The sequence below is a fragment of the Schistocerca americana genome, chromosome X (genome assembly GCF_021461395.2).
Source record: "Schistocerca americana isolate TAMUIC-IGC-003095 chromosome X, iqSchAmer2.1, whole genome shotgun sequence".
Classification (NCBI taxonomy): Eukaryota; Metazoa; Arthropoda; class Insecta; order Orthoptera; family Acrididae; genus Schistocerca; species Schistocerca americana.
In genome coordinates, this window is record NC_060130.1 from 847,703,462 (window position 1) to 847,719,282 (window position 15,821).

The 15,821-nt window shown below is 38.2% G+C and overlaps 1 protein-coding gene across 3 annotated transcripts in view; it reads right to left on the minus strand.

The window, feature by feature from the left end:
* Positions 1 to 464: 464 nt before the first annotated feature.
* Positions 465 to 15,821, minus strand: part of LOC124556602 — a 290,905-nt gene continuing 275,548 nt past the window's right edge. For 2 of the 3 annotated variants that reach the window (XM_047130569.1, XM_047130570.1), the window contains exon 4: positions 466 to 832. In XM_047130569.1, the coding sequence (XP_046986525.1) occupies positions 630 to 832 (203 nt within the window). In that variant the 3' untranslated portion in view covers positions 466 to 629. Of the gene's footprint in view, positions 833 to 15,821 lie in introns of all 3 variants that reach the window. The other variant, XM_047130568.1, reaches the window with a different exon arrangement.

The window sequence follows — 15,821 nt, forward strand, 5'->3', positions numbered from 1 at the left end:
CCCTCTATTCCAGTCTCGTATTGTTCGTGGAAAGAAGGATTCTCGGTATGCTTCTGTGTGGGCTCTAATCTCTCCGATTTTATCCTCATGGTCTCTTCGCAAAATATATGTATGAGGGAGCAATATACTGGTTGACTCTTCAGTGAAGGTATGTTCTCGAAACTTCAACAAAAGCCCGTACCGAGCTACTGAGTGTCTCTCCTGCAGAGTCTTCCACTGGCGTTTATCTATCATCTCCGTAACGCTTATTTCTTTCTCCCATTCCTGTCAATTGTTCCCTGTCTTGATAAAATAAAATAATTTCTTGTATGATATGTTTCATATAACACTTTACTTATTTGGATTAATGTATTTTCATATATCTTCTCATAAAGGATTCACATGTAATATGACCTTGTAAATACATGTTTATTCAATTATGGTATGATATACATTTTAAGATCGCTAACTCTCCATAATCAGTTGTATGAATATAAATAACAAATTCAAATGCACATTCATAGATAAATAACATGAAAATTAATGGCAAAATTACTGTGACTAATCAGTTATTAATACTGCTGCTGCTGGAATTTTTTTAAATGAATGACTCCCTGAGGTTTTGTCAGTCATGATAACTATAAAACACTTCACATGAGCACAGTTAAGCATAGGGTGATTATCACAGAGCCACAGAAAAGAACAGGTAAGAAAGCCAGTTGTATTCTTGTTCCAGTGTTACATAATCTCGAACTGCATTTGTATTTTTCCTCATTATTTACTCTTTTCATCTCTTTGCTGTAAATATAATTTCCATTCGTGTAACAATTTCTGTAGAACATTTCCAGATCACCTAGAACATATGACAAAATATTATATGATGATAACTAAAAATAGAAATAGCCACAAAAAAATCCAAACTTAAAATAATAAGTGATATACAAGATGTGGCCATAAAATAATGGGACTATTGCTGTAAAATGTTTCAAAAATATACATATTTAGTTATTTTCTCCCTCAATATAGACCTTGTTTGTATCCCTATAATGCTCCATGTGAATTTTCCATTGTTATAACAGTTCTGGAAGTCTTCCTCTGTGAGCTCTTCGATGACCCACGCTCTTTTTTATTTCACCGCTTCAGTGGACTGCAATCTTGTTCCTTTTAATGCAGATTTGACTTTGGGGAGTAGATAAAAGTCACATGGTGCTAAGTCAGGTGGGTTAAGTGAGTGGTTCAACACTGGGAACCTGTACTCTCCTAGAAACCTTTTAACAGATAGCGCGGTATGAGCCGGCGCATTGTCTTGACACAGAACCAATGACTTTTTCTCCCACAATTCGGGTCTTTTTTTATTATTTTCTCACAAAATTGGGCAAGAATCTCAGGGTAGTAATGCTGATTGATAATTTGACCTTCAGGAACCCAGTGAAGATACACGGATCCACAAATATTGAAAAAAACAATCATCATCACTTTGAATCTTGATTCACCCATTTGAGATTTTTTCGATCTCAGTGATGTTGGACCCTTCCAATGAATGGGTTGGCACTCAGTTTCTGGATCATAAGTGAAAAACCAAGATTTGTCACACTCTTTACAAGAAATTAGGATTATTTTCAATGGTATTTAAAGTGTCAGTACAAACATTTCCACGAACTTCTTTTTGTTCGATCATGAGACTTTTCTACAGCAGTTTCACACACATATTTCTCATGTTAAATTGTTCACATAAAATTTGCATTATGCATTTTTTGTCAATTCCTACAGTTTCAGCAATCGATCAAATACTCAACCAATGGTAAGATTGAATCACATTACCTACTTTTTCGATATTTTCATCTGTTTTGATGTTGAAGGGTGTCCCAATCATGAGTCATCTTCAGCACCTTCTTGGGCAGCGTGGAAACACTTGAAGCACTCAGAAACTTTTGTACATGATAAACAGACTTTGACATGCACTTCTTTTAGTAGAAAATAGGTTTCAGTGGCATTTATTCCACATATTATGTGAAACTTCATGACACTTCACTGCTCTATTATTACAGTTACCATTTTTCTGAAAAACAAAATAACAGCTCTTACACAAACAAAAGACACAGACACGCCTATTTGTCTACAGACACCAGAGCAGCTGCATTCAACTGAGAAGGCTTCACACTTCACAACTATTGTTCATCCATCTTTCGCACATGTGTATTTACTCTGTCACAGTATCAGTCCCCTTATTTTATGGCAACACCTCATATGTCATCTTTAAAATATGAGAGCAGTTTTTCAATTAGTAGAGATAAATTGAAGTTTAGCACTCTCGCTTACACTTATGTCGTAATTCACACTTTATCAAACTAGTAAAACTGATGAGAAAAGTGGCTGACAGGGAATGGAATGTTTTATTCATCCATTCATATAATTTTTGTGGAAACAACAGAAAAAAAATTGAATATTGTGATGCCTGATGGGATATGTATTTTTTGACTGATATCATAATGAAAATAACTGCAAAATATTGTGAAGTTTTATTTTATTCACGTATTTGTTTGTTTATCTACCAGATTCCACACAACCATGTGAGCTGAAGGTATGTGTTCAAGGAATGAGTCACAACATAGTTTATAATATGATGACTAGAAAATTTATAAACAAAAGAATTAAAAAATTACTAAAACATGAAAACATGTATATATCAAACAAATAATTAATATGCTGCAGACAAAATTTCTCAAGTATGGTGACCAAGTGAGGTGACACTGTAGTTAGCACACAGGATATGGTTCAAATACGCATGCGGTCATCCAGATTCAGATTTTCTGTGATTTCCCAAAATCATTCCAGGCAAAAGACAAGATGGTTCATTTGAAATGGTATGGACAATTTCCTTCCCCATTGTTGAAATGATCTGGGCTTGTGCTCCATCTCCAATGACCTCATTATCAACCGGATATTAAATCTTAATACTCCTTCCATTCTTAAGTATTGTGAGAAACCCCTGCACAGAGTAGGAGGAGTGTGCCACAAGGAAATATTTCAACTTAGGTTTGAATACTTGGTGTTTATCACTCTTTTTTTCATTTCTCTGCTGCAATATTACTGAAAATGAAACCTGCTGGATTGCTTACTTCTTTCTGTACAGTGTTTATGGAAGTGTTATCAAACTGCATATAGTTTTTCCATCTAGTATTCACTAAATGAATATTGTAGCTTCTTTTGAATGACTCAATACTGTCAACAACAATTTCCATGATAAAATACGCATATGGAGCTGGTGCAGTTATGATTCCGAGACACCTAAACACTGGTTTACACAAAACTCATGAACTGACGTGACAGATCAGTCTGAGTGCCCTTTTCTGTGTTAATAACATGTTTGGTGAGTGCTAAGAGTCAACCAAAAATATAACACTATATGAAACAATAGAGTGAAAGTAATCAAAGTAAACACACCTTCATGTTTCAGTATCGGAAAAAGTGGAGATCGTTCTTATGTGAAGATAGCAGCATTCAGTTTTTGCACGAGATCTTGAATATGATTTTCCTAAGAAGATCTTTCATCTACTCTCATTCCTATAAATCTAAAATGATCAACTGTACTGACTGACTGATTGACTGACTACCTTGAGGCAATGAAATTTTTCTTTTACAAGAGTTCTACGTCAGAAATTGTATGCATTGTATTTTTTTGCAATAAAGTATTAACTGTTCTCTGAAGGCCATATGCTGATGTTACAAACTACCCTATTAGCTACATCATTTACATTATACTCCATGCCTTTCACAATAACACTTGTTTCACCTGTTAAGAAAAAAAAATTAATGCCATGTGCAAAAAGAAAAATTTTTCAGTCGTCTGTCACATTTAGTGGCAGATCATTGATATACATTCCAAAAAAAGCAATGAACTGAGAGCAGAACCCAGCAGATTCCTCCCCTCACCTGCCACCCCTCTCCCCACTTTACATGACTCCAGTCAGATTCAAACTTTTTCCTTTTCTGTTTCCTACTTCTCATATACGAAGTGAACCATTGTTAAGCTTTTCACCTAATCTCATAATTTTCCAATTTATCGAAAAGCATTACATGGTCCACACAATCAAGTGGTTTTGTTAAACCAAGGAAAATACCTACTTTCCTCAACCTATCATTTAGATATGCTGGTGCCTCACTCCCAAAAGAGTAAACAGCATTTTCTGTGGATATTCCTTTTATGAAGTCAAACTGCAAGCCTTGACAGCAAATTATATGTACTTAGGTGTACCACTACTCTCCTACACATTGCTTTCTCAAAAAAGTTCGAAAATACTGGTAGTAATTGTCTGCATTATCTCTCTTGCCTCTTTAATGAAGTGTTTTCCTCAAGAGTGTTTCAATCTGTAAGGAAATTGACCAGACCTGAAAGTAACATCGTGCAGGTGACTGAGTACAGAATTAATACTTAGTGCATTACTTTCCATAACCCTACTTGAAATTTTGTCACACTCTTCTTTACTGTTAGTCTTTACTGTATAATGACGTAATATCTAATTCACTTTCATCTTTGCTTGTTTCCTGTAGCTGCATGTGATGTTGTTGTCTCAGAACACCAGCTTTCAGGAGTTCCGCCTATTTACCTGTACAAATAAAATTTTTACTCAGCTTGCCAACTATCGAAGAAGTGAATGAATTTTCACTCCACAGTGGAGTGTGCACTGATATGAAACTTCCTGACAGATTAAAACTGTGTGCTGGGTTGAGACACAAACTCATGACCTTTGCCCTTCATTGGCAAGTGGTCTAGCAATTGAGCTATCCAAGCATTACTCACAGCTTTACTTCCACGAGTTCCTCCTCTCCTATCTTCCGAATTTTCACTGAAGTTTTCCCATGAAACCCGTGGAGCTAGGACATAGTGAAGACATGGCTTAGCCAAAGCCTGGGGGCTGTTTCTACAATAAACTGTGTACCAGACAGAGACTTGAACTCTGGACCTTTACCTTTTGTGGGCAGGTGCCTTTTGAAGGTACATGATGCGGAACTTGCGGAAATAAAGCTGTGAATCATGCTTGGATACCTCAGTTGGTACAATACTTGTCCACAAAAGGCAAAGATCCCTAGTTTGAGTCTCGATCCAACACACAGTTTTAATCTGCCAGGAAATTTCATATCAACACACACCACAATGAAGAGTGAAAATTCATTCTGGAAACATCCCCCAGGCTGTGGCTAAGTCATGTCTCTACTATATCCTTTCTTCCAGGTGTGCTAGTCCCACAAGTTTCGCATAGCTTCTGTGAAGTTTGGAAGGTAGGAGATAAGGAACTGGCAGAAGTAAAATTGTGAGGATTGGTTGTGAGTTGTGGTTGGGTAGCTCAGTCAATAGAGCACTTTCCCACAAAAGGTAAAGGTCCCGAGTTCGAGTTGAAACACAGTTTTAATCTGCCATGAAGTTTCATGGAAAAAGTGATAATTAAATATTTTGCACAACTTATGTCGACCAGTAACTGTTTCATTGAATCACAAGAGAGGTGTAATGTGTTGAGCATCTACATTCTGTGATGGTACGTCTTTCACAAGTGACCTTGTGGCGTCGCAACTAGTGCGCGATTGCCCATTTGTCTATTAAAAGCTTTACTTCGTAAATGTGGGCTGCTATGTAAGCCAGTAGAGTATTATACGGTCAGTAACGGACGAGTTGTGTCCTGCAGACTGACATCATGACCATCTGTTGCAGCTGCGCTTGTGAAAGCAGTGGAGTAGCGCTGGCAGGCCACTTACATTATACGAAACTAAAAATATTAATAACTAATAAAGGAATAACATGAGGAATGTCACATTTGATGTACAACCTTCTGTTGTGAAAACAAACAATATGTCAAAGTCTGAGATCAAAAATAGTTGTATTTTGGAAGTTAGTAAAATTCAAAAAACGTAATTTTCTGACAGTCGAGAATTTAAATAAATACAGTGATGTAATAGTTCACCTTCAGTGACTATGTACGATGATCTGATAATACTTTCAGTGTTTATATATAAATTTGGAAAGCTCTTAGTTTCAGAAAACCTCTGTAACTTTTCGATAATAATAATTTCAAGAATTCTAAGTAAATATGTGTATTGTGTGTTAGGGTGCATGTGAATGAGAATGCGTGCATGAGAGTATGTGGGACGTTCGGCATTATTAAAAATCATTCATTTAATTCTCTACAGGAACTTGCAAGTGTTCCAACTCTGTAACGTGGGAACGAATCCACTAGTGGTTCCCCTACTAGTGAATGTTGGATGTCCAAGTATGTATGCTTATGTATATGACAGCCAGAACATTCATGACTACATAATAAATTTCCAGATGTAGAGTAAAGCTTATAGTTCATTTTGTTTTGTTTATTTAATTAGAGAGTTTTGTGTTACTTAATTTAATGACGTCAATGAGCCTAGAGAAGTGGTTGGTTCTTGCTAGATTCTGACGCGAGCCGCACCCTAGAAGTGAGTTCTCATTGGTCGTAAATGCTGACAGCCAATGAGAAGCGAGAGGGTTGGCCGCCTAGTGAGGAGATATAGTTTTGAGTGTGGAAGAGTGATAGGGGAGTCACGAGCTAGCTTTGATTGGAGGTGGTTATGCTGGATGTGACTTTTCGCATTATGTGTAAGATGAAGTCTTGGGATGACTTCCGCGTTATGGTCCAGCGTTGATGGTATCTGGTGGTGACCACGAACTGTTTATGAAAACTTTAGAGTGTTGTGATAATTCGTTCCGACAAAAATCGCAAGTGAACTTTGAATTATATAGCGTGGCAGTACTGAGTATATTCTTACTGAGTATTTTATGGCGATCATAAACTTTTACTAAAGACAACCACTGAATATCGTGTGCAGAAGTAATTGGCCGATCATTGACTGTGTTACAAGTAATTGGTTTCGGAATTTGGGAAGGTAAAAGTTCTAGCTGTTTTAGGCATGGTGATAACTGTGAGCAGAAACTTTAGTAATTTTCGTAAATGTGGTCTGATGATCTTGCTTAACGGCAATAAAGATCTATTGAAGGTTTAAATTTGAACTTCATGTTTAAAGTACGAGTGACATCCCCTTTCTGAATCATTTCTTTAAAGTACATAGACAATTTTCAGCAAATTTTTACTTATAGCGGCCTCCGGCGTGTAGCTATGAGGTTACAGTTTCCTCAACACTGCTTTTCTATGATCTCGTAAGTAGCTGCAGTCAGGAGTTTATGTGCGAAGATCTACCGCTGTAAAGAGGAAGGTGAACAAAAATTATAAAAGAAATTGCATTGCAGCAGCAACGTATAATCCGTCGCAATTGGTGCATCGCATGCACTCACGTAAAAATCCGTCGCAACCTTATAGTCTTAAGTTTGTTCTGAAAGCTCTCTGTTCTCTTGGTGTTATAAATTGACTTATCCTGTCTGATGATGTTCCTCAGCAGTTTACAGTATTGTCTGTAGTGACATTCTGTTACAGTCTCTGTCCTTGATATTATGATACGAGGGGGCACCCAAAAGTAACCAGAATCGTAATTCTGTACATCGTGTACTTGTAGTAGCAGGTTGCGCCGCTGAGTCATTCTGCCATGCGGCGTCACCCAACAGTGAGAAGTGTGGTTTCTCTGGCAGTTCTTTGAGTGTGCGTACAGTGCAGACGTGACACGAGGAAATGGCTAGTTCTTATGAACAACGTGCGGCAGTGAAGTTTTGTTTCTTGTTCGGCAAGAATGCAGCGGAAACTGTTGTGATGATTCAAACAGCCTACAAAGACCAAGCTCTTAGTAAAACGCGATTGTACGAATTGTATTCTCAGTTTAAAAAGGGAGAAATAGTGGTTGTAGACCAGCCCAGTTCCACCCGACTTTCAACTCCTTGAAGCGAAGACAACATCGACAAAATCCGTGATCTCATCAGTGAAGATCAACACAGGACAATCGACCAACTTGAGAACTTATCCGGGTTGTCCTGGAGCTCAATTCAGCACATCTTGACCATCGATTTGGGGATGCGAAGAGTGGCAGCGAAATTCGTGCCAAAGCTTCTTACCAGAGAACAAAGAGATCATCGCGTTCAAGCCTGTCTTGAAATGAAGGACACGTTCAAAGATGCTCCACATTTTTTCAACAAAATCATTACAGGTGATGAGTCATGGTGCTATGGGTACGATCCAGAAAGTAAACAACAGTTATCACAATGGAAGTCACCTGACATCAAATGGATTGTAGACTCTGAATATGTCCCCGAAAACCAGACAGTAAACCAACAGTTCTATTTGGAGGTTATGAAATGGCTTCGCAGAAGTTTGTCGCGAAAACGTCCGGCTTCTTGGGATTCTGGCGTGTGGTTCTTGCATCACGACAATGCTCCCGCGCACACTGCTCTCAGCATTCGCCAGTTTTTGGCCTCAACGAAGACGACTACCTTGACCCATGTGCCCTATTCACCAGATTTAGCACCCTCAGACTTCTTCCTATTCCCGAGGATGAAAAGAGACTTGAGTGGGAAGCATTTTGTGGATGTGGAAGACGTAAAACGCAATGTCATGAAAGTGCTAGCAGGTATCAAAGAGGACGAATTTAAAAGGTGCTTCGAACACTGGAATGAATATTTGGACAAGTGTATTAATGCTAATGGAGAGTACTTCGAAGGAGATTAAGGTTGTATTTGAAAACAATAAAGTATGTGCTTTCTAGAAAGAAATTCCTGTTATTTTTGGGTCCCCCCTCGTACAGCTCCCAGCTGCTGTTTGTTCTTAAATGATACTCTAATTCCATCAGTGATACAAATCAGTTCTTCATATCTGTCTGCAATTTTTTTATGGAAGGAGCTATCACAGAATGTGACCAAGGTTTGAAGAGATGTGCTATAGAGACCATTCAAGTTCTCTGCATTGTAGGCTTATTGCCAAGTTTGTCTTCCAACATTGGCTTAAATGTCTGCACTGCAATTGTGCTCAATAACATACTGTAACAGTGCAACTAGTTACTTTATTTTGTATTTGTATGACAGAAAGTCATTAACTATATTTCCATTTTTTATGTTATTTGGATAAAAGTGATCCAATGTGTCATTTAGATTTTAATATCATGATCTAAACATTAAAATGTGTTGTATTGTGTAATTTAGCTTTTCCACTTGTTAATGACTTTGTGATTTGGAATTATATTGATCCCAACACAGTAGATACACCTATTTATTTATTTTATTTATTGATTTATCCATACATAGACAATATGAATTGTATGGATGTTGTCAATAAACAAATTTACACAATAAATGCACATAAGTACATGAATGTATACAAGCACAGATATAAAAATAGATACATACACTATTTGCTTTAATAAGTTACATGCTTGTACAAAGTATTTCAAAATTGTACTGAACATATTGTAAAATGCCTCTTAATCATAGCAGTTAATCATTAACTGAATTATCAGCATAATTTATATATTACTTCCTTGAAATTATAAAACACTTTTCTAAACAATAATTTTAAGGGTATTTCTGAAGGTTTGTGTTCCACTTTTATCCTTAATCTCTTGTGGAAATTTGTTGTATAGCTTAATTCCATAGTATAGCACACTATTTTAGGTTTTTGTTTAGTTTTTCCTACTGAAATGTAAGTTGTGGCAGGATCTGGTTCTATGTTCATTTACAGTAATGTTCTTTGGCTATTGCTAAATATGTACTTCCTTATGTGGATCACTGTTTGTAAAATGTATTCACATGGAACAGTCCTTGTAACTGGTACAGCCTTATTTTGGTAGCTTAAAGATTGTTTGTATATTCTGTCCATTTGTTCCTCAGGAGATCATTCCATAACTAGTTATAGAATGAACATATGTGAAATATGTTGTTCTAGTGCACATACAATGAATTTATTGTTCTAAGCAAGGGTGACTGTACCCCATGGGCAAGAGCCCCCCTCCCTCTCCCTAGCTCTCAAGGAGAGGAAAAAATATAGTACTGTCACGTGATTTTCTTTCATGAAAATGATTTAAAACTTGGTATAATGCAGGTGTTTAACAGGGTTGGAACCAGAACTCTTTGATGGATACCTAGAGGTCACCATTTGTCTTCCAAAATATTAAAAATACTCCATACTCCAAGATCTAGCCCCCCTCCCCCCCCCCTAAAATCTATCATTTGGGTGCCCTTGATTCTAAGTGCACAGCATGCTGAAACTGTTCACTTTCTGAGGGCAGAAACATTCTGAATCCACTTTAGTTGTGAGTAAACATGTATCCCCACAAATTTTGTTCTCGAAGCTCATTCCATGAACTCTTCATTCACATTTACAGAGAAACTGTTGGATTTATTGATTAGATGAAAATTAATAATGTTGGTTTGTTTCTACATGCAGGGTTTATTTGTTGTTTTCTATCCACCTGTTTATATGCATGGGCATTTCTTCAGCTTTTTTTGTTTAGTGCACTTGGTGATTCATAACTTATTAGAATGCTACTGCCATCAGCAAATAGTTCTGTTTCACTGTGTTTTCCACTCTGGGGTAAATCATTGATGTGTATCAAGATGAGTACTGAGCCTAGAACACTTCCTAGCAGGACTCTAACATTAATGTGTTTGGGGTTAGAAAAGCATATTGTGGTATGACGGTTTTATTGAGAGATCTCCATCCATTGCACTCTGTTTTTCAGGTACAAATGACACCTCTTATTTCCCACACCCCTAATTCCTGGTGCACCCTTGGCACAATTGTGTGGTCTACTGTATCACAAGCTTTGGTAACGTCAAGAAAGATGCCATTTATGTGATTTCCTTTGTCCAGTGATTCCAGAACAACATTTGTAGATCACATTTGTCCCATGCTTTTACCAGATCTGTGATCAAACTTTGTTAAGTATCCTATGAGCCTGTTTTTCATTATGGTTTCTATTACTTTTGAAAATGATAAGAGTAAAAAGATGGGCCTATAATTTCTATATTTTCTGGGACACCTTTCATACATAGAGGCAGGACTTTTGCATGCCTTAGTGTTTATGGGAAGCAATCTGTGGCGAGGGGTTCATTTATAATGTGCACTGAAGGGTCTTTGATACTATCTATACAGTTCATCTGCAAGCACACAAGCACATCATCTATACCTGATGAGGTTTTATTTTTATTTTTTTTTTATGTTATGCCCCACATTGCTTAGTTCTTCCACAGTGGTGAGTCACAACATCATTGTGTTTGATACATAGTTCATTGCTTGTAAAGGCTTTATTTTGTCAAACTCTGTTGTATCTTGGCAACTACATTGCTGAACTGTCAATTTGCAAAGTCTGCTAGTTTTTTGGGATCATGTATTGAGGTACAAGTGTGCTGAAGTTGTATGTTTCCTTGTATTACGTTTTCTTTTTCTTTTCTTTTCTTTTCTTCTATTTGTCTCTTGTTTGGTGACATGGCAGGCTGCTTTGAGTTTGTTTTCTGCCTTTTCTATAAATTTATCATATGGGTTTGTCTGCCAGGGACTGGGTCTTTGTGTTGTCCTCATCATTTCATCATCATCATTCATGACAGTGGCTAGATTGGAATTCTAAAAAAAGAAAATTGGTCTGAAGTAGTAGTAGTAGTAGTAGTAGTAGCAGTAATAGCAGTTGTTGTTGTTGCTTTGAAATGCAGGATCTACATCTACATCTACATGAATACTCTGCAAATCACATTTAAATGCCTGGCAGAGGGTTCATCGAACCACCTTCACAATTCTCTATTATTCTAATCTCATATAGAGCGCAGAAAGAAGGAACACCTATATCTTTCCGTACGAGCTCTGATTTCCCTTATTTTATCGTGGTGATCATTCCTCCCTATGTAGGTTGGTGTCAACAAAATATTTTCACATTCAGAGGAGAAAGTTGGTGATTGGAATTTCGTGAGAAGATTCCGTCGCAATGAAAAACGCCTTTCTTTTAATGATGTCCAGCCCAAATCCTGTATCATTTCTGTGACACTCTCTCCCATATTTCACGATAATACAAAATGTGCTGCTCATCTCTGAACTTTTTCAATGTACTCCGTCTGTCCTATCTGGTAAGGATTCCACACTACGCAGCTGTATTCTAAAAGTGGACAGATAGGCTTAGTGTAGGCAGTCTCCTTAGTAGATCTGTTACATTTTCTAAGTGTCCTACCAATAAAACACAATATTTTCTATGTGTTCCTTCCTATTTAAGTTGCTCATAATTGTAATTCCTAGGTATTTAGTTGAATTTATGGCCTTCACTTTTGACTGATTTATCATGTAACTGAAGTTTAACGAATTCCTTTTAGCACTCATGTGGATGACCTGACACTTTTTGTTATTTAGGGTCAACTGCCAATTTCCCCACCATTCAGATATTTTTCTAAATTGTTTTGCAATTTGTTTTGATCTTCTGATGACTTTATTAGTCGATAAATGACAGCATCATCTGCAAACAACTTAAGACAGCTGCTCAGATTGTCTCCCAAATCATTTATATGATAAGGAACAGCAAAGGGCCCGTAATACTACCTTGGGGAACACCAGAAATCACTTCTGTGTTACTCGATGACTTTCCATCAATTACTATGAACCGTGACCTCTCTGACAGGAAATCACAAATCCAGTCACATAACTGAGATGATATTCCATAAGAACGCAATTTCACTACAAGCCACTTGTGTGGTACAGTGTAAAAAGCCGTCCAGAAATCCAGAAATACAGAATCGATCCGAAATCCATTGTCGATAGCACTCAACACTTCATGCAAATAAAGAGCTAGTTGTGTTTCACAAGAAAAATGTTTTCTAAACCCATGTTGACTGTGTGTCAATAGACCGTTTTCTTCGAGGTAGTTCATAGTGTTTGAACACAATACATGATCTCAAAATCCTGCTGCATATCAACGTTAATGATACGGGCCTGTAATTAAGTGGATTACTCCTACTACCTTTCTTAAATATTGGCATGACCTGTGCAACTTTCCAGTCTTTGGGTATGGGCCTTTCGCCGAGCAAATGGTTGTATATGATTGTTAAGTATGCAGCTAATGCATCAGTATACTCTGAAAGGAACCTAATTGGTATACAGTCTGGACCAGAAGACTTGCTATTATTAAGTGATTTAAGTAGCTTTGCTGCTCCGATGATATTTACTTTTACGTTACTCATGTTGGCAGCTGTTCTTGATTCGTATTCTGGAATATTTACTTCCTCTTCTTTTGCAAAGGCATTTCGGAGGGTTCTGTTTAGAAACTCTGCTTTGGCAGCACTATCTTAGTGCTTAGTATCTTCATTGCTATCACACAGAGAAGGCATTGATGGTTTCTTGCTGCTAACATACTTCACATACGACCAGAATCTCTTTGGATTTTCTGCCACGTTTTGAGAAAAAAGGTTTGCTGTGGAAACTGTTAGAAGCATCTCGCATTGAAGTCTGTGCTAAATTTTGAGCTTCTGTAAGAGATTGCCAATCTTGAGGATTTTGTGTCTGTTTAAATTTGGCATGATTGTTTTGTTGTTTCTGCAAAAGTGTTCTGACCCGTTTTGTGTACCAAGGAGGATCAGCTCCATTGTTTGTTAATTAATTTGGTATATATCTCTCAATTTCTGCTGATACTATTTCTTTGAATTCAAGCCACATCTGGTCTACACTTATATTATTAATTTGGAATTGTCTCTCAGAAAGGTGTCAAATGAATTTTTATCTGCTTTTTTTAATAGTCATATTTTTCGTTTATTTTGGGAGGATTTGGGGTTACAATATTCAGTCTCGCTAGAACAACCCTGTGTCCACTAATCCCTGTATCTGTTTTGACACTCATTATTAACTCAGGATTTTTTGTTGCTAAGAGGTCAAGTATGTTTTCACAACCGTTTACTATTCCCTTGGGCTCATGAACAAACTGCTTGAAATAATTTTCAAAGAATGCATTTCGCACAATTTCGGATGATGTTTTATGCGTACATCCAGAATTAAACATGAATTTTAACCAACATATCGAGGGTAAATTAAAGTCAGCACCAACTATAACCGTATGAGTCAGGTACGTGTTTGAAATCAAACTCAAGTTTACTTTGAATCTTTCAGCAACTGTATCATCTGAATTGGGGTGTAAAAGCATCCAATTATTATTTTATTCCTGTTCCCAATAATAACCTCTGCCCATACTAACTCACAGGACCTACCTACTTCAATTTCGCGACAAGATAAACTACTTCTAACTGCAACAAACACACCACTGCCAACCGTGTTTAGTCTATGCTTTTGGCATACCATTAGGTTCTTCAGAAAAATTTTGGCTGAGCTTATCTCTGGCTTTAGCCAGCTTTCTTTGCCTATAACAATTTGAGAATCAGTGCTTTCTATTAGTGCTTGGAGCTCTGGTACTTTTGCAACACAGCTATGACAATTTACAACTGTTTTACCGATGGTTCCTGTATATACGTTCTTGCTGTGTTTGGCCTGCACTCTTTGTGACTGAAGCTCTTCTTGTGTTTTCCCGAGATCTTCTAACCTAAAAACTGCCCAGCCCATGCCACGCAGCCCCTGCTATCCAAAAAAGCGTATAGTGGCCACCTGATCTATTCAGCAGAACCCGAAACCCAACTACCCTTTGGCGCAAGTCGAGGAATCTGCAACCTACACAGTTGCAGAACCGTCTGAACCTCTGATTCAGAACCTCCACTTGGCTCTGTACCAGAGGTCCACAAACGGTCCTGTCGACTATGCTGCAAATGGTCAGCTCTGCTTTCATCTTGCAAGCAAGACTGGCAGCCTTTACACTTCTGATCCAAAGTGACATACATCATTGGTACTGAAGTGAGCAACCACCTGCAGTTGGCTGCACCCTGTGCTTTTCATGGCATCTGAGAGGACCCGTTTCACATTTGGAATCACTCTACCCGGTATGCACACAGAGTGCACATTGGTTTTCTTTCCCTTCTTGGCCCCTAAGGGGTCCCACAACACGTCTAATGTTGGAGCTCCCAACTATCAATAATCCCACGCTCTGTGATTGGGTCTTGCAGGCTGAGAGTTTTCCTCTGAAACAGGACAGGCAACAGCATCTGGCTCAGTGACAGTGTCAGCCACAGACAGCATCTGGAACCTGTTTGTCAGACAAACTGGAAAGGCCTTACGTGCGACCGCCTGGGAAGTCTTTCGCCACCTGCTATGCCCCAGGCGACCTCCCACTCGACCACAGGTGAGGATCAACCTCAGTGCAAGCAGTAACTGGGCTGTCCACTGGTGAGGACCGATAGGAGGACTCTGATGTGATGGACATCCATTGGATCCCTGTGGCTGGCCCACACCGGTGCTGCCCATCCACTGCAGCCTCAAGCTGTGTAACCGAAGTCATCACAGCCTGAAGCTGAGAGCGAAGTGTCACCAACTCAGCTCGATCCACACACGACAATCACAGTCTCTGTCCATACTAAAGATCATGGAAAGCTAAATGATGCAGATAAACAGACTATTGGCACGTGTTGCACAACTGTACTGTATACCCTGATGAAAACTCAGGAATTGTGTCTAGTAAATTAGATTAATATACAGAGATTCAAAACCCTAACTACCAAAGCACTCAGATGAAACTAAATAATTCGCCCCTGATTACAAACTTGTAATGTCACAAAATCAGTTTACATTACGGCGCAAACAAAAATGCGAGAACTGTGGCTATTAGATATTAAATTAACACACAGAAACTAGAGAAACTAAACTATTAAAGCACACAGATGATATTATAAAGTTCACTCCTGGTTAGGAACTCGTAAAAGTCACAATATCGGTTACTTCCCTGTTGCTGCTTGTGTCTCGGCCGGCTACTGCTGCCTGACTGTCCAGCTAGTGCAGCAAGGTAGAGGTTCCCTGCTGTTTTGGGGTGGCATTATGTGG